Here is an 18367-nt window from a genome sequence, read left to right as displayed (position 1 = left end):
TGAGAATCAGAGACCAACTACATAACCTTGAGCAAGTTACTTAACTACTTCCCAGACTCAGTTTCCTCTTCTAAAAAAGTATCTACTCAATCAGCTATTGTTGGGATTAAGTGAAAAATAGTAAAACATTTACAGTAGAGTTTGGCAGATAAATGTTTAAAAATGTTTGCTATTCACCCTTACTAAATAATGTAAGTAAAGTAAGTGGTTTTATGTACCTAACACATAGCATCATGTTTCTAAACAAAACTGGGTTAGCTCTATAAAGGGTACATACAGGCGTGCTTTTAATTTTTCCTTACTCCAAACTAAAAACAAAAAAAGAATTAACTCCCTAAATCCTGCATCACTCACAATTCCACAAATCTCACTGCACCGATTTCTGTTTCACTCACAACAGAAAGCTGACTTAAAAAACAAATCCATATTAAATAGTTAAATCTAAATAAATCTATCTCATGATGTTAGAACACTATAACTTCGGATAATACTTTCAAAGCTTTGGATTTGAGTATACTTTAAATGAAGCTATTCATCCTATTTTAGCAGAATTCCCAAGAGGAACACATATATGTAGGTAACAAATAATAGTAGGTGATCATAATATTCTCATTCTGACCCAATATTCCTTCTAAGAATACAAGGTATTCTAAGGCAACTGGGTAAGGACATGGCAAGACAGCTGGTTTCTGATTCTGTACTATTCCCAAAGATAGTAGATGTTATCAATACCTTTTTTATTTTGATATATGCTTGTCCTTTTGGTAAACTTATCAAATGATATCTATGGGAAATAATGGGAAAATGCGGGAATTCGATACCTAGAACTCACAGGAGTAATTTCCTTTACTTAAGAAAAAGTAGAGGCCTCTTTGGGTATAGTACTATACATATATGGATTCAATATGGTAGGCAAAATGACACTGCCACCATTCCCCACCCCAGAGTGTCCATAACCTAATCTCTAGAACCTGAAAATGTTAGCTTGGATAGTGACTTCGCAGATGTGATTATATTAAGGGCCTTTCGGATGGAGAGATTACTGTGGGTTATCTGGATGGGCCCTAATCACTGTTCCTTAAGAAGCAGAGAAGGCAGTGGTCAGAGGTAGGGTGCACAGTTTTGCTGGCCTTGAAGATGGAAGAAGAGGCTAAGTCAAGGAATGTGGAAAGCCTTTAAAAGTTGGAAAAAGAAACAGATTCTTCAGCAGAACCTCCAGAAAGGAATATAGCCCTGCACACATCTTGAGGTTAGCCCAGTGAGAATGCTATTGGACTTTCATCCTACGAGACTATAAGGTAATAAATCTATGTTGTCTTAAGCTACTATATGTGTGGCAGTTTGTTAGGGTAGCAATAGAAAACTACTATAGTTGGCATTTGCATGGCCTTATTCAACTAGAATTTCAGAGGTCAATATATTAACTATTTATTTATTTATTTATTTTGACAGGCAGAGTGGATAGTGAGAGAGACAGAGAGAAAGGTCTTCCTTTTGCCATTGGTTCACCCTCCAATGGCCGCCACGGCTGGCGCGCTGCGGCCAGCGCACCGCGCTGATCCGAAGCCAGGAGCTAGGTGCTTCTCCTGGTCTCCCATGGGGTGCAGGGCCTAAGCACTTGGGCCATCCTCCACTGCCTTCCCGGGCCACAGCAGAGAGCTGGCCTGGAAGAGGGGCAACCGGGAAAGAATCCGGCGCCCTGACCGGGACTAGAACCCAGTGTGCCGGTGCTGCTAGGTGGAGGATTAGCCTATTGAGCCACGGCGCCGGCTATATTTATTATTTTAAAATACAGTGTTTTGGAGCAGGCCTCACTATATTAATTACATGAAACTTTTAAAATGTAGAAAAAGGGTTTAAAACTATTTTGACAGTTACCAGTGTTGGCCTTTAGAGCCAAGAACTTTATTCAAATAGCACAACTAGCTAATACTAAACACTTACATTATAACATCTTTTCTTCTTCTGAAGAACTGTATTAAAACAAAACAAACCTAAAGATTATTTATGATGGTTTTACCCAAGAATAAATTATTAATTTTATCTCTCACTCCCATAAGCTGCTTCTATAAAGGGTCAATTTACTTCAAAAAGTTCCTGGGAAATGGAATTCGAAGTTTATTTTGGTGTAAAAAGTTTGAAATTATGCACTGTTTTCCCATAAACTTCATGAACTTACTGAAGATCCCTTTTGTCCCTCCTTCAAGCAATGCATCATTCTTAAGGGTTATTCCAGTATTAAATCTGCAAGGAACAAATCTTTGAGGTCAATATCAATATCACAGTTCCAACATACCTAAGTTCATCCATTTCTCTCTTCTTCTTCATTTCTTCTTTTTCTTTCCTTTTCATTTCCTGAATTTGGGCCTTTTTCTCATTCCTCTCTTCACGGTCTCTGCCCTCTTTCTCTGCTGCCAGGTCTGGGAACCGTTCCATTTTGGTCTTTTCTAATCGATTCAGGATCTCATTCACTTTCTTCTCCACTGTCACAATTTTCACCTTTGAGGGAGATAGGGGAAAAAATACTGGGTCTTTATTTATGTATTTTCTTTTCTCCCAGAAGAGAAGCGAGGCTGTCCAGGGGTTTAGTGGCCCAATTTATCTCCCTCTAGAAACCATCCATCATGCTCAGCCCTCAACAATAGTTGGATATTCCACTCAGTGTCAGGACTGTGCCTCCTGCAGCGGTAAAAAAACACTTACATCCTTTTGCCTGTGAAAGCCTATCTGCCCCACATCCATGTCAGCTGTTTTCTTCAGGTTAGACCACGGCGTATATACCACATTAACGTTGTTCATCTTGCAGCCTGCCAAGAGAGACTGTCTTCAACATGCAGGCAGGAGGAGACGGAGCAACCATTCCCTTATCCACTGACAAATTACAGTAATCCAACACAGGAAATGGCTTAGAACGAACAAGCCAGCCAGGGCTTCAAACCACACAGTGCTTTTCAAAAACCACCCAGGAAAGGCAAAATGGTAAAGCTAACATCAAACAAAATGCAAACAAAAGAATTACAATGGAGAGCAGGGATCCAGGGATTAGCTTCAGAGATTTCCGAGAGCCCCTCAAATTGAAGGCAAAATTTATCAAGTGCATTTTTCTCCAGAGAAAAGGACCAAACAGGTTTCCTCAGATTTTCAAAAGAGTTTCTGACTCACTATAGGCTAAGCGGCATTATAAAGCCTGGCCTGGGATTCCAGAGACCTGGATCCTATCCTGACACTCCTAGAAACCAGCTAGCCTCTCTGGGAAAGTCTCACCAGCTCTCTGAATCTTGTCTGAACTATTAGGAAACTGGATTCGTTTAGTTGGGTTTTGTTGTTTCTTTTAGCAGTGGAACACTTAAGGAAAGGGCACAAAACAGCAGTGCTCTGGATGCAAGAGGTGCCTGGCATCCTGTTCTTTCCTCCCCTATCACCCCCCAGCCTCACCTCCAACTCCCTCCTCTGTTAAGCTGCTCTGAGAATCACAGTTGAGTCACTCTAAAATTTTAATGTTCTCTATCATCCTTCCAAATTAAACGGCTACAGATTGCAGTGTTCAGTAAATCTCCACATACACTGGAGAACGCTGGTGAACAGCACCCTACCCACCTGATTGAAGTTAACATTACCCAGAATGTGGCAAAATGACATCATGTGCACCTGAGCAGAATGTGAAAAACTTCACTTATGAAATGTTCCGGCCAAAAATGCAAAATGTGATTCTAATCAAGAGGAAGCGTCAGATAAACCCAATCTTTGGGGTACTCTACAAGTGATCTCTACTCTTTAAAAGCATCAAATGGGCGCCAGTTCTAGTCCTGGCTGCTCCTCTTCTGATCCAGCTCACTGCTGTGGCCTGGGAAAGCAGTGGAGGATGGCCCAAGTCCTTGGGCCCCTGCACCCATGGGGGAGACCGGGAAGAAGCATCTGGCTCCTGGCTTCGGATCGGCGCAGCTCTGGCGGAGGGAAGACCTTTCTCTCTGTCTCTCTCTCACTGTCTGTAACTCTACCAGTCAAATGAATAAATAAAAATCTTAAAAAAAAAAAAAAAGCATCAATGTTTTGAAAGAAAAAAAGGATCTCTAGATTAAACGAGATCAAAGAGATTTGACAACTAAATATAAGGCATGATCCTGGATCACCAAAAAAAGAAATGCTATTAAGGAATAATTGTAGGACTACTGGCAAAACTTAAATGTGTGTGTGTATATCAGATAACAGTATTCTATCCATGCTAAATTGCCTGAATTTGATCATAATGCAATTAAGACTTCAGGTAATATCCTTGTTCTTAGGAGATACATACTAAAGGGTCTATAGTTTTCTTTCAGATGATCTGGCTGAAAGGGTTAATAATGGCCAGTGCCGCGGCTCAATAGGCTAATCCTCCACCTAGCAGCTCTGGCACACGGGGTTCTAGTCCCGGTTGGGGCGCCGGATTCTTTCCCGGTTGCCCCTCTTCCAGGCCAGCTCTCTGCTGTGGCCCGGGAAGGCAGTGGAGGATGGCCCAAGTGCTTGGGCCCTGCACCCCGTGGGAGACCAGGAGAAGCACCTGGCTCCTGGCTTCGGATCAGCACGGTGCGCCGGCCACAGCGCGCCAGCCGTGGCAGCCATTGGAGGGTGAACCAACGGCAAAAGGAAGATCTTTCTCTCTGTGTCTCTCTCACTATCCACTCTGCCTGTCAAAAAAAAAAAAAAAAAGGTTAATAATGACTATGCTATCAATAAAGAGAAAACAAATAAATATGGGAAAATTTTAAAATTGGTAACCCTAAGCAAATGGTGTATGACAGGCGTGTTTTTTTTCTTTTGTGTGGTAAGAACATTTTTTTTCAAAATGAGAAGTCTGAATACAATCTCCATGTGCAACTGCACTACAGGGGACATGAAAATGGATCTCAAAGAAGGGAGCTAAGTACTTGGAGTACCCCCAGGGTAAAAAAGAACATGTCAAATGCTATGAGAAAGGTACAGGTAAAGTACTGAGGAAGTACAGGGAAGGGAAGGGCCACTCAGACTGGGAGAAAAGAAATGCTTCATGGAAGATTAATGGAGCTCAGAGGTAAGAGAAGAATTCTGACTTCAAATCCAGCCTCTACTATACTTCAGGGACCCGAGACCCGAGATGAGCTCCTTCATTTTTTTTTCAGCTCAATTTTCTCATCTATAACATGAAAAGAACAGCACCTATGAAATAATCTATAAAGTTTTCAGCACAAGATCTGGGCATGTAGTCAACATGCCATCAATGCTAGTGATTACTATCATTACTACAACTATGATGTGGACCTTGAAACTTTGCTTGGGTCTGCCCACGTGAAGACTGAGGACAGAAGTGAGGGCAGAAGGAACGACATAAGCAAAGGTACAGCAAATATTTACTTTGGCTGGAGTGTGAAGTATGTGAAGGGGAGACACCTGTATGAGATCTGAGGTGCTTAAATGCCAGCTTAAGAAGTTTGGACTGAATTCTATAGGCCCAGGGAGGGGAGGGGTGGTGGTTTGGTCACAGAAACTTTCTAATCTATCAGAGGGTTTAATCTAGGAAGATTTATAGGTTAAATATAGGACAGACGGACCTATGATTCTGGATCTATGAATCACAACAAACTGACTCTGTGATGACAAACAAGTTGAACACCAACTCCCTTGGTTCTGAGCACTGAGGGTGGCAAGCCAGGGAGGGACATTTGTTAACTACAGTATCACAACCAGAACACACTTGGCAAATCTCAGAGAAAAGAACATTTTCTGCTATTGACCCATGAAAGTGGGATCCTGGGGCTTATTAGCTCTTTGGTTTGGTGAGCTACCACTGTGGAATGCCGATGGGAGGACAGAGAGGAATTTAGTACCCTGACTCTTCACTCCTTTTTGTTTTCTCTAGAACTTGTAAACCAGAAAGAGACCTAAAAGAAAACTGAACCAAGAATAAGTTCAAAGTTTTTTTTTATCAAAGGGACATCTGCTAGCCCTGGGCATGGGAGGGGACAGGGGACAGAAGAATAGAGGATAATGACTGTTTCAATTTTTATTTTTATTACAATAACTGAAGATTTTGGAAATTGTCTACTCATAAAAATGGAATGTCCTATGTTGTAATGTAAATGTAATGTCATTACAATTAGTTGACCAATGGAGTTGAAAATCAGGGGTTCTATAAGGCAAGACCTCTATCTTCTTTGGCCAGGTATGTTTCATTGTCAAGGCTGCCTGAATTAAGCATCAAGAAACTGAAACTCAGTCTGAGTGATGAGAATGGGGTTATGACACTCAGCTCTTGTCCTATAGTCACCAACCCCTGGTATCGCAATCAGCTGTTGATCTGCCTCAGGTTTACCATATACTCAACCCACATTTTTTTCCAACCTTCTAGATCATCCTTCAGTTTCAGATCAAACCAAAATTACCTCTGCCCTATCTAGGTCTATGCCCCACAGCTGAAATCTAATCCACTAGCTCAATCACAGCAGAACACCACTTCCTGCCTTTCCTTTATAACTGTCATTCCCACCTCAATAATTATTCTTCTCTACCTTTACTAATTGTGAGATCACATTTTGTATGGCAGAGGGGCTGGTGATGTGTTGAAGGGGGTAAAGCCACTTCCTGCAATGCTGGCATCCCATACGGGCGCAGGCTTGTACCCCAGCTGTTCCACTTCCAATCTAGCTCTCTTCTTTTTTTTTTTTTTGACAGGCAGAGTGGACAGTGAGAGAGAGAGACAGAGAGAAAGGTCTTCCTTTGCCGTTGGTTCACCCTCCAATGGCCGCCATGGCCGGCGCGCTGCGGCCGGCGCACCGCGCTGATCCGATGGCAGGAGCCAGGAGCCAGGTGCTTTTCCTGGTCTCCCATGGGGTGCAGGGCCCAAGCACCTGGGCCATCCTCCACTGCACTCCCTGGCCACAGCAGAGGGCTGGCCTGGAAGAGGGGCAACCGGACAGAATCCGGCGCCCCGACCGGGACTAGAACCCGGTGTGCCGGCGCCGCTAGGCGGAGGATTAGCCTAGTGAGCCGCGGCGCCGGCGCCAATCTAGCTCTCTTCTAATGACCTGGGAAAAGCAGGAAAGATGGCCCAAGTGCTTGGGCCCCTGCCACCCTTGTGGGAGACCTGGAAGAAGCTCCTTGCTCCTGCTGTTGCAGCCACCTGGGGAGAAACCAGTGGATGGAAGACCTTTCTCTCTCTCTCAATCTAAGTCTGACTTTCAAATAAATAAATCTTAAAAAACAAAAAACACAGCTGTATAATAAAAATAAACAAGTAGCAAGTGTATCATTTCAGGTCTTACCTAAAACACTTAAAAAATTATTCTCAACCCACAATGCACATTACAATTACCAGAGGAGTTTTTAAAAAATGCTGATACTCAGAGACCACCCCAGGTCAATTAAATAAAATTTTCTTGGGGGTGGAGGTTGGGAGTTGACTCGGTATCATCACAACTTAAAGGGAGAAAAAAGAATGTACAGGGAAGAGGAAAGAAAAAGTAGGAAAGTGTGGCTGGGGCTGTGGCGTAGCAGGTAAAGCTGCCGCCTGCAGTGCCGGGCATCCCATATGGGTGCCAGTTCAAGTCCCATCTGCTCCACTTCTGACCCAGCTCTCTGCTATGGCCTGGGAAAGTAGTAGAAGATGGCCCAAGTCCTTGGAACCTTGTACCAACATGGAGGACCCGGAAGAAGCTCCTGGCTCCTGGCTGCAGATTGGCCCAGCTCTGATCATTGCAGCCATTTGGGGAGTGAACTACAGGATGAAAGACCTCTTTCCCTCTCACTGCCTCTGCCTCTCTATAACTATGCCTTTCAGATAAATAAATAAATTTAAAAAAAGAAAGAAAGAAAAAATAGGAAAGTGTGATTTAAGATTCTAGTTCTAGAATATAATGACAAATGATAGAAATAAAGATATCAAATAATGATAAAAATAATTCTATGAGACACATCTCTCTTGCTTAACTACCAATATTACCAAATTTCCAAGTCTTTTACAAATAACCTTAAGAATATGCAGATCTAGACATTTCTATTCAAGGTAAGGAAAAAGAGTAAAAAAAAAAAAAAGGCTGAAACTCAGATAGGACCATGAAAATTAGAGGGATGGGGAGATTAGCTTTTAGTCTGACAGGTAGCAAAACTATCTTCCACCTTAACAAAACAGGGGAAAGGCATATTCCATGCTACAGGATTGATGAAAGCCAAAGTCAATAGCAGACTATCTAAAAAGTAATTCACTTCTGAGGCTGGTGCTGTCACATAGCAGATATAGCCACTGCCTGCAGTGCTGGCATCCCATATGGATGCAGGCTCAAGTCCCGGCTTCTCCACTTCAGATCCAGCTCTCTGCTATGGCCTGGGAAAGCAGCAGAAGATGGCTCGAGTCCTTGGACCCCAGCACCTGCAAGGGGAGAACCCAGAGGAAACTCCAGGTTCCTGGCTTCAGATGGGCCCAGTTCTGGCTGTTGCAGCCATTTGAGGAGTGAACCAGTGGATGTAAGACCTTTCTCTCTGCCTCTCTGTAACTCTCTGCCTTTCAAATAAATAAATAAATGTTTTAAAAAAAATAAATAAAATAAAAAGTAACCCAATTCAGATACAGTCAGTATTATTTCTGAAAACATCGCTAAGAAAACTGACCTTGAATGCTATTGGCCTTCACAAGGTGGGCACAATCCATCAGCACTTCCTTTGGAATGTCTTCTATCTTCTCTCCCTGAAACACAAAAATCAACCAAATGATCCATCAGTTTGTTACTGATTGACACTGGAACACTCAAGGTGCATTTGCTGCTTTACTCACTAGGCATGATTTTATCACAATCAAGAGCTCTTTAACTGTACTACTGAATACTGAAAAATGAAGTAAATATACCATGTCCATTACAGAAGGCAGTAATATAATATGGAAAATACTGGTACTTAAATAAGTGAAAAAAAAGGATATGGAAGAAAACTGATGAAACGGTAATTAGTAATTTTTGTTCTTTCTTTTCATTCTTACTTTAAGAAGCTCTGTGGGAAAAGGGTGCCTACTTTTGACAACCAGAGGTCTTCTGGGGTGAAGGCCTTCTATTACCTTCCTCTCAAAGAGAGAACCTGTAGTTTGGAGTCTCAAACATCTGCTCACCACCCTCAGCATTCATCAGGAAAAAATGTCTTGTTAGATCTCAACAGGTCACCACAAAGAAGAAATAACGCAGATTCTTTTTCTCTATAGAAATCTATATTAAAATCAAAGATGAATAAAGAGCGATTCTCAAAGGAAAAAAAGATTTGAGGCAGCAGCAAGTGGAAATCAATCCAATACTGACTCCTACTATGCATGGAATTACAGAAACGTCTCTGAGAATTAAGTGTCATCTAACTAAATGTTTTAGATAAAATTATTCCATAATGTTTCTTTATGTTTCTAAAACTTTTCATTTCAAAAGTAAATCTCGTGGCTGGTGCTGTGGCACAGTGGGTTAACGCCCTGGCCTGAAGCACCAGCGGATTCAAGACCTGGCTGCTCCACTTCTGATCCACCTCTCTGCTACGGCCTAGGAAAGCAGTACAAGATGGCCCAAGATGCACCCACGTGGGAGACCAGGAGGAAGCTCCTAGCTCCTGGCTTTGGATCGGCATATCTCCGGCCACTGCGGCCAATTGGAGAATGAACCATCAGATGGAAGACCTCTCTCTCTCTCTCTGCCTCTCCTCACTCTGTGTAACTCTGACTTTATAAATAAATCTTTAAAAAAGTAAATCTCTTAAAAACATAACATTTGTCCAAAAAATAAGCAATCTGAGTGTCACTGTTTTTAAAGGCATATCTCATCTAAGAGGATATTTCTCCACTCATTTAAATACAGGATTCTGATTTTTATATCTTAATAACATTGCAATCATCAGCCATTACCACTTAAGCTATAACATAGTGATGGTAACAAAATATAGAGAAGCTAACTGACCCTATGCCAAATACAATCAAAATTAATGATTAAAAAAAAATCCCCAGCAAGTTACCACTTTTTGAGCACTCACCATATAGCAGGTATTAAGTGAATAGCCATATGAAATGACTGGTATTATCCTCCCTTTACCAATGAAGAAACTGAAGCTAAGTAGTTAAGTAAGTAGGCTAAGGTCTCCAACATCTCCTAGTGACAGAGCTGAGAGATGCGCCCAAGTTTAAAGCCATGCTCTTGTGGAACTGGGGTTTCTTAATACCAACCTATGTCCCATTATCTCTACTTATTCACACTATCTGTGGCTGTCACTATTCCTAAAGCAATGTCTTTTTGTTTTATTACTTATAATACAATGTGGGAGACTTGCTCCCTACCTACAAAGTCATCCAGCTTAGCACTATGCAGAAAATCAGAATACACAAGCTCCAAGGGGGGTTCTAAGGGATTCTCACTACAGAAAGGCCAGAATTTGGACTGTGGACTTTGTGCCATCTATGTTACTGGGGCAAGAAATCTTTAGATAAGTATGGTTATTTTCTTTGGGTTTCAAAAATCAAGTCTAGGAAGGAAATGCAGCATATCTATGATCTTCAAAGTTGGGTTGAATTCAACAAAAACTGCAATGTACCACTTAGCATGTGCTGGTATTATTTTAAGCACTTTAAGATATGCTAGCTTGCTTAATTCTTATAAATGACTCAGTAAGGCAGGTATTTATACCCTTTTACGGATGAGGAAACGGGCACAGTTAAGTACCCTGCTCAGTCACACAACTAGTAATCAGCAGAGCCAGGACTCACCTACAGTGGTCTTGGTCCTAAGCCACATGGTCTTGCTCCATCTCCAATACTTACTTGGTACCTAACTAAGAACAAGAGGCTATACCACTGACTGCAAATCAACCATTTAAACATTTCTCAAGGAGCATACAGTTTCAAATTGAGTATATTATGTGCCTCCAAAAGAAACTGAAATAGAACTTCTTCTATTCAAACAAGTAATAACTGGTGGTAAGGTGAAGTTGGGAACACCACCATTGTTTCCATTTTCTGACATAACAGAACCCAAAGGAAAAAAATCCGTACCAAACAAACTTGGTAACACCATATTCATGGTAACAACATCTTCAATTTTTATCTAATTTTAATAGTTCCAAATAGCAAAAAGTTGCCTAGGACAATTAAGAATTTTGTTCTAGCATGAAGTTCATAATCTTCCTCTTCTCCTTCACAATATAGTCCTCAAAAACAGAAATAGTTTAAGTAAATATGGGATACAATGTTTGATCTTAATAGTAAATTAAATGAATATTACAGTCATAATGAAGCACCATCATATTTAATAAAATGGTCAAAAGATTTTTTTGTTAAGTTATAAAACTCAAAAAGGTTTTGGAAAACCTATAGATAGCAGGTAGCATTTTAAACTAGCACAATACTTTCAGAAGGTAATCTGGCAAAAAAAAAAAAAAAAGAGTTATCAAAATATGTGTATCTTTTAAATAATTCCGTGCCTAAGAATTACTGTAGGAAAAAATTCAAAAGAGATGAGGAAAATGAGTCAAGAAAAGACCTTTCTTGTTGGGATTCATAATGCTGAAAAACTTTAAACAATTTATACTGTGACAAAGGAGCATCTATATTAACTTTGGCATATTATCAACTCAAAGCAGCCAGTCAAAATAATAAATATGAAACTAGTACCGTAACATGAAAAAGTTCATAAACTGTCACTTTAAAAAGCAATACATTCAACCAAGAAATGCCAGGATGGAAAACAGAGTGAGACAAAAGAATTTAACTGCATTTACAAATGCAGGGCACTACGTCACTGAAACAGATAGCTTAACACATGGTTTTGCAAAACAATGTCTTTACTGGAAATTTTAAGGCAAGAAAACATACAAAATTGAACTGTACAAAAATACTATACTATCGTTGATAAAGTTGTTTCTCATGGGGTGAAAGGTTAATAATTTTGAAACTACCTATATATACACTAGAATACAAATAGGTAAGTTAAATGGAAGGTGAATGGTGGGAAACAGACTTCTTGCTGTTGCGAAGGAAGTTACAGGTAAGCCAGGGGAAAGCTTGGAATGAGGCCTGTGGTAATGGATCAGAGTCAGAGATATCAATATCATCTCATGTTTAGCTTAATACAGACACAAGTAAAGAGATCTAAAAAATGATAGGGAATAAGTGCATATACATGGGATGGTATATATACAAATATTTCCTTGCTCTGTCAGCTGAGAAGGCTTAAAAGCAATCACATCCAGAGTCTAGATCTTGATTTTTGAACTATTATTCCCCAAGAAAAATAGCCAACAACCCCTGGAGAAATGATTAACTCCAGAGCTGGGACAGGAAAAATATAAAATGTGTCCGGAGTACTCTGTAGTACCAGAAAGTAAGGCTCAAAAAACAAAAGGATGAGAGCATGTCAGAGGAACACAGCAGCTAAGCTGCTCTAAGAGCTGAAAGAGCCCCAGCCAAAGCTGGACAGTATGAGCAACAAAGTAATACAGTGCCCCACTACAACCCAAAGTATGAAATAAGCACAGGAATCCACACTGGTGTCAATAAACAATCAACAGAAAGGATAAATGGGGAAGATGAAACAAATCTTCCTTCCAGAATAATTACAAATAATCTACATAGATACTACCTGCTCCAGAAGTAGAGCTTAATTCTGTCCCCCGCCATTGAGTAGAGAATGGACTAGGTAACTTTCTTCTAGATAACAGAACATGGAAAGGCAGAGAAAAGCAACTTTCTGGTAGAGAAACCTAGTCAACACTATCCTGGGGAAGTGATCAAAGTTCATTCACATCATTAGTGATAAGTCATGTTAATACAGGTAGCCTGATACGACATGAAGACACGAGGAGATGGGCATTTCAGCTCTGGAATTCTTCTCCCTAAATCAATAATCTCAGTCTAGTCATGAGAAAAACATCAGTTAAACCCAAACTGAGTGACATTCCACAACATCCCTGATTAAATTTTTAAGGTCATGAAAAATAGCAAAAGGGTGAAAAACTGTCACAGAGCAGAGACTAGGCAGACAAGACAACTATATGCAAGACAAATAAATTCAGTACCCTAGATGGGATCCTGAAACAGAAAAAAGACATTAATGGAAAAGCTGATGAAATTCAAATAAAGTCCCGAATTTAGCTGACATTAAGGTGCCAGGTTTATTTCTTAGTTTTGACAAATCTTCCAGGGTAATGTAAGATGTTAACAATAGGGAAAGTAGCCGGCGCCGTGGCTCAATAGGCTAATCCTCCACCTTGTGGCGCCGGCACACCGGGTTCTAGTCCCGGTCGGGGCGCCGGATTCTGTCCCGGTTGCCCCTCTTCCAGGCCAGCTCTCTGCTATGGCCAGGGAGTGCAGTGGAGGATGGCCCAGGTGCTTGGGCCCTGCACCCCATGGGAGACCAGGAAAAAGCACCTGGCTCCTGGCTCCTGCCATCGGATCAGCGCGGTGCGCCGGCTGCAGCGGCGGCCATTGGAGGGTGAACCAACGGCAAAAGGAAGACCTTTCTCTCTCTGTCTCTCTCTCACTGTCCACTCTGCCTGTCAAAAAAAAAAAAAAAAAAAAACACAATAGGGAAAGTAGCCAGAGGCTTTACAGGAACTGTCCTACTATCTTTTTAACTTTATTGTAAATTTAAAATTACTTGAAAGCAGGAAGTTTATTTAAATATAAATACATATATAGAGAGAGACGTAACAAATATACCCTCTGGTTCAACTATAAAATATAACTTATAAATAAAGGCAGATTAGAAAAGTAATGTTATTCTATTACTAGGGGACATTAAATATTTTTTTATTAATAAACTATCATGCTGGCTGGCGCCGCGGCTTACTTGGCTAATCCTCCGCCTGTGGCGTTGGCAGCCCAGGTTCTAGTCCCAGTCGGGGTGCTGGATTCTGTCCCGGTTGCCCCTCTTCCAGTCCAGCTCTCTGCTGTGGCCCAGGAAGGAAGTGGAGGATGGCCTGAGTGCTTGGGCCCTGCACCTGCATGGGAGGCTAGGAGGAAGCACCTGGCTCCTGGCTTCGGATTGGTGCAGTGCACTGGCTGCAGTGCGCTGGCTGTAGCAGCCATTTGGGGGGTGAACCAACGGAAGACCTTTCTCTCTGTCTCTCTCTCTAACTCTGCCTGTCAAAAAAAAAATAATAATAATAAACTATCATGCTGTTTTAGATTTCCCAAAGAAAATTCCTGATTTCTGGGGAGATCTGCCCACAGTGAACCAAAAGAATCACAAGAGGCTGAGAAAAAGTAACTACAACACGATCCTCTCCATTTCAGGAGAAAGACAATCTGGTACTGTCAAGTGAATCAAAAGGGAAAGAAAGTAAAGGTCATGGATGACATTCTGAAACTGGCAGAACAAGATGTTGCTTCTAGGCAGGAAAATATGTCCCCTTCTAAGTCTCAGAAGTCACCCAGAATTTTCCATGTGATTTTCTGGGTCAGAAAGAAGACACCCCTTTATCTGCTAACTTAACACTTTTACACACATTTATTACTTAAAACTATTTAATTGCAGAACATGATATGATGCTCATCAAAGAAAAAGTCATGAATCCATGTTTTTTCAGTACCTTATGTAATCGAAGGTATACATGAGCCGAAGAGAGTTTGTCCACATGAAACCTACAAAGAATGAAAACCACTTTTAGCACGAGGTACAAGAAAACCATCTCCTAAGGACACCTGCATTTAAAGCATTCCAATCCAACAAGTATTCACCCAGTGCCTACCACACACTAAGCACCGTGGGCAGTTTAAAACAGTCACTCTCGCCAGAAAGCTCAATATCAACCTGAAGGGGAAAGATAAACACTGAAAGTTGTGCAGCTGTGTGTGATTTAATAAGAGATAATAAACATTGGTTGCCCTGAGAAGGGTGACTTCTCAAGTGATGAAAGAGCTTCACAGAGGAACTGGCATTCTCTGACTGAAGCATATTCTCAGAGGAAAAACAGGGAAAAGAACCTCAGGTGAGAAGAGAAGGCAATCAGAGAAGTTAATGAGGCTCCTTTTGTAAGCCTGAAGACTTGCAGGACCACAGTTTGAAGAAAAAGATGAGGGCTTTATTTGAGACAGCTTGAGTTTGAAGCGATGGCCAAACAATTCAGAGAGGATGTCAAGTACAGAGCTGGAAGAGTTAAGTGAGGCCTAAGGACATTAAGCAGGGCACCTCACTAAATGGGTCAAACACTGCTTCCAGTCCCATATTCTGACAATGACACCCACCTACTCCTGGGTGAGCCAATGCTTTATAGCATTGTCCTAAAAACACTCAGAATGTCTTTCTCACCTCACTATCTGAAATTTGCCTTCCATTCAGACTCTTATCATCCACCAATTTAATGAAATCTCTCAAAACTTACTCCCTTTCCCACTTATGTAACATTTTTGGGGTTTTGGATTTTTCATGTTTACAGATCACCAAATGAAGTTGGTTTTCTTTCCAATACACAGGAAGCCCCTAGAATCCCAGCATCAAACAAGGAACAAGCTAACACATGACTGTCACTTTGTGATTTGTAATTTTAGTCACATTGCTACCCAGGTATTTTTCTAGACTGAAGTTCAGTAAAACCCTAGGGAGGCACCATTACATCTCATAATATATTTCTTTACATAATATCTTAGCATTAATATTTTTATTTAAGAAGTGACAACAGTCATACATTCACATGTAGTACAAAATGCAAAGAGTAATGGTAAGAGCCCTCTTGGTAAAACACCTTACTATTTTCTCTGGCTACAGAAAGATACTAGGCATTTTTTGGCAAACAGACAATGATGATGATGCTAAGTTCTATTCTTAGTCATTACTAATTGCCAGAAATGGATAAAACCTTATTTACATTTCTCTAAATGGTTCATATACTCATTTGCATTCCCATGTGACAAATTCACACTAATTATCACCTATACCTGAGGATTTTTTACCTAGAAAAATCTGCGTTTGCAAATCCAGAAATTATGTATTTCATTGTACTACTTGAGAATCAAAGGGAAAATACCCCACTAGTAACCTCAGTGAGAAGTAACTCCTCCAACTTTTACTTGTGTTAAGCCAGTTCTCTATGTTCAACTGTTCCCTATACACCCATAGCAGTTAGACACTATGATTTTTCTTACAGGTCTCTGATGTATAATTTCATCAAAAGAAATACCCAAATAATTTAACACATATCTAATGAATCCATAATAAGTAGTGAAAGTACCAAAAACACACAGAAGAGTACAATTACTAATATATAACAACCTCAGGTTTGTGTGTAGTACGTATACCTCTACAGTGAATGAGGGAAGAGAAATATGGGGCTCTGATTAAGATGTTAAAAAAAAATCCAGCCCTATAAACACATTAAAAAGCTCTTCGCATATCTCTCAAAATGCTTACTCAGAGTTCAAATTATGCCCACTAGTTCTCTCTTATCTTTGTTATCTTCTCCTGTCTGCTTATTCTGATACACTTCACTGAATGCAGAGACTAGAAATTTGACTAAAAGAGCACCCATTACTTGAGCAGGTGGAGATGCAGGGCCCCGGAGGTGGGCTGTCCAACTTCTGAGAGTGAGGTCTGAGGAACTACTACTCATTAGAGAGTTCGGAAGGAGGAAACACACACTATTTCTATTTCCTACATTTAAAAACGCATTTAGTGTCATCCTCGTTTAACCTTATGAAAATTATTTGATTAAAAGAGCCTCAGGAGATTTTTCTGGGATAAACTCAGATGTTGACATTCACAAATGTAAAGTAACAAAAGCTGTATCAACAATGAGTCAGGTTACAAATCTGCCCTGGAATGCAGAGTAACTCAGAATCATTCTTAGCATGCCCTGGAAGATTTCCAGGATTGACAGTATATGAACTGAACCATATTTTGAAGTATGGGCCTATTCCAGTTCACATAAGATCTCAAATAGTTGCTAAATGTAAAAAGTCAATCATTTTCAACTATATTCATTAATCTCACAACTATTAAGGAGTTTCTAGGTATCTATAGACACCAATTTGGTAAGGATCAACCTTAGTGAAATGAAAAACCAAAGCCAGTTTATTGGGTAATGGCGGTAAAATGGTGTGGGGAGCAGCCCGGACTGGACTGAGTTACTGGAATTAAGACTTATTCTATGCATCTGCTCTCCCACAATATGGCGCTGGGAAAGAAGTAAACAGCTTCCGCACAGCTGCCTCCAGTTCAACCAATAAACTGTAGGACTTGCTACTGATTGGAGGAGAGCAGCGTACTCGGCGTGTGGGCAGCCGAGTTGGGATTGGCGGAGGAGGACTATAAAGGAGGAGAGAGACGGCATGCACCGGGAACATCTAAGGGGAACATCTAGCTGAAGGAACACCCGTGCAGCCCCCGAGAGACCCGGCTGGCGGTGTGCCGCTCCCCTGCGGAAGTGGGGAATGTGGCCAGGGGGAACTGCCCTTCCACGGAGGTGGAAGGGATAGTAGCCAACCCGGGAAGAACCAGCAGCAAACCCGGGGAGGGCCGAGCAGACGAAAGAACAGCGCAGGGTCTTGTGTCGTTCCCCCACGAAGACGGGGAGCGACATAATGGTGCCGTGACTCGGATAGGAAACCTAGGACGGATAGGAAACTTAGGAGGGAAGAAACGGGAAGAACTGGGAAAATACCGGAGAGAGAGACTAGCAAACAGCCTAGGGAAAAGCCGGACGAAAAGGGTGCCGGAAGAAGCTATTGAAAGCCTAGGCATAGACTCGGATACAGACTAAGTGGGGAGGCTGGGAGAAATCTCTAAGGTCGAAGGCGAAAGTGAAAGCTAGAACAAACAGACTCGGATGCAGACTGTGGGGAGAGGCCAGGAGAAATGAGGGAGGAATATTGTTGGAAGAAAACTTAGGGAAACATACCGGGTAGAGAAAAATGTTAGGGAAATTGAAGCCGCGGGGGGCAGGCCAAGGCGGATACGAAAGCCACTTTGGGATTCTCAAGTTAGCCCGGGAATAGGGGGCGAAAAGTTGAAACCAGAAGCTGAAACGTAAGCCAGATTGGGATCCGTCTGATTAGCCCGGGGAGCAAAGGACGGGAAGCCAAACCGTGGGGCGGAGACGTAAGCTGGGTTGAATTCGCCAGGCTAGCCCGGGGAACTTAGATTGAATGCTAGTGGCGGACACGTAAGCTACGCTGTGTGACTCGTGGAGGCTGCCACGCGCAGACAGAGCGTGAGGGGCTCAAGTACATAGGGAACGCGGGGCTGGCGCGAGGCCGTGGTTCAGACGCGAAAGGGTTAAGTGCGAGACCGCGGAGTGTGCGCGCAAAGCAGAGCAGCGCAGATGAGAGAGACGCGGGCTGAAGCAGCTCAGCCGGAAAGCCGCCGAGAAGCAGCCTCGGGGCGGAGCTGCCGGCAGGGCGAGGTGCCGG

The 18367-nt window shown here is 41.8% G+C and overlaps 1 protein-coding gene across 11 annotated transcripts in view; it reads right to left on the bottom strand.

Annotated features, from left to right (window-relative positions):
- Window positions 1–18367, bottom strand: part of CCDC25 (coiled-coil domain containing 25) — a 44692-nt gene that overhangs the window by 10912 nt on the left and 15413 nt on the right. For 5 of the 11 annotated variants that reach the window (XM_089325458.1, XM_070068261.2, XM_070068260.2 and 2 more), the window contains 4 exons: window positions 14554–14605; window positions 8620–8695; window positions 2704–2807; window positions 2297–2499 (listed from right to left, as the gene is read on the bottom strand). In XM_089325458.1, the coding sequence (XP_089181584.1) occupies window positions 2297–2499; window positions 2704–2807; window positions 8620–8695; window positions 14554–14605 (435 nt within the window). The remainder of the gene's footprint in view (window positions 1–2296; window positions 2500–2703; window positions 2808–8619; window positions 8696–14553; window positions 14606–18367) is intronic. The other 6 variants (XM_070068267.2, XM_089325459.1, XM_051831841.3 and 3 more) reach the window with 2 other exon arrangements.

The sequence above is a fragment of the Oryctolagus cuniculus genome, chromosome 2, assembly GCF_051225735.1.
Source record: "Oryctolagus cuniculus isolate XC-2025 breed Fujian yellow rabbit chromosome 2, ASM5122573v1, whole genome shotgun sequence".
In the NCBI taxonomy this organism is placed as follows: Eukaryota; Metazoa; Chordata; class Mammalia; order Lagomorpha; family Leporidae; genus Oryctolagus; species Oryctolagus cuniculus.
The sequence above is the reverse complement of the archived record's forward strand: the minus strand, read 5'-3'. Positions and strand labels throughout refer to the sequence as shown.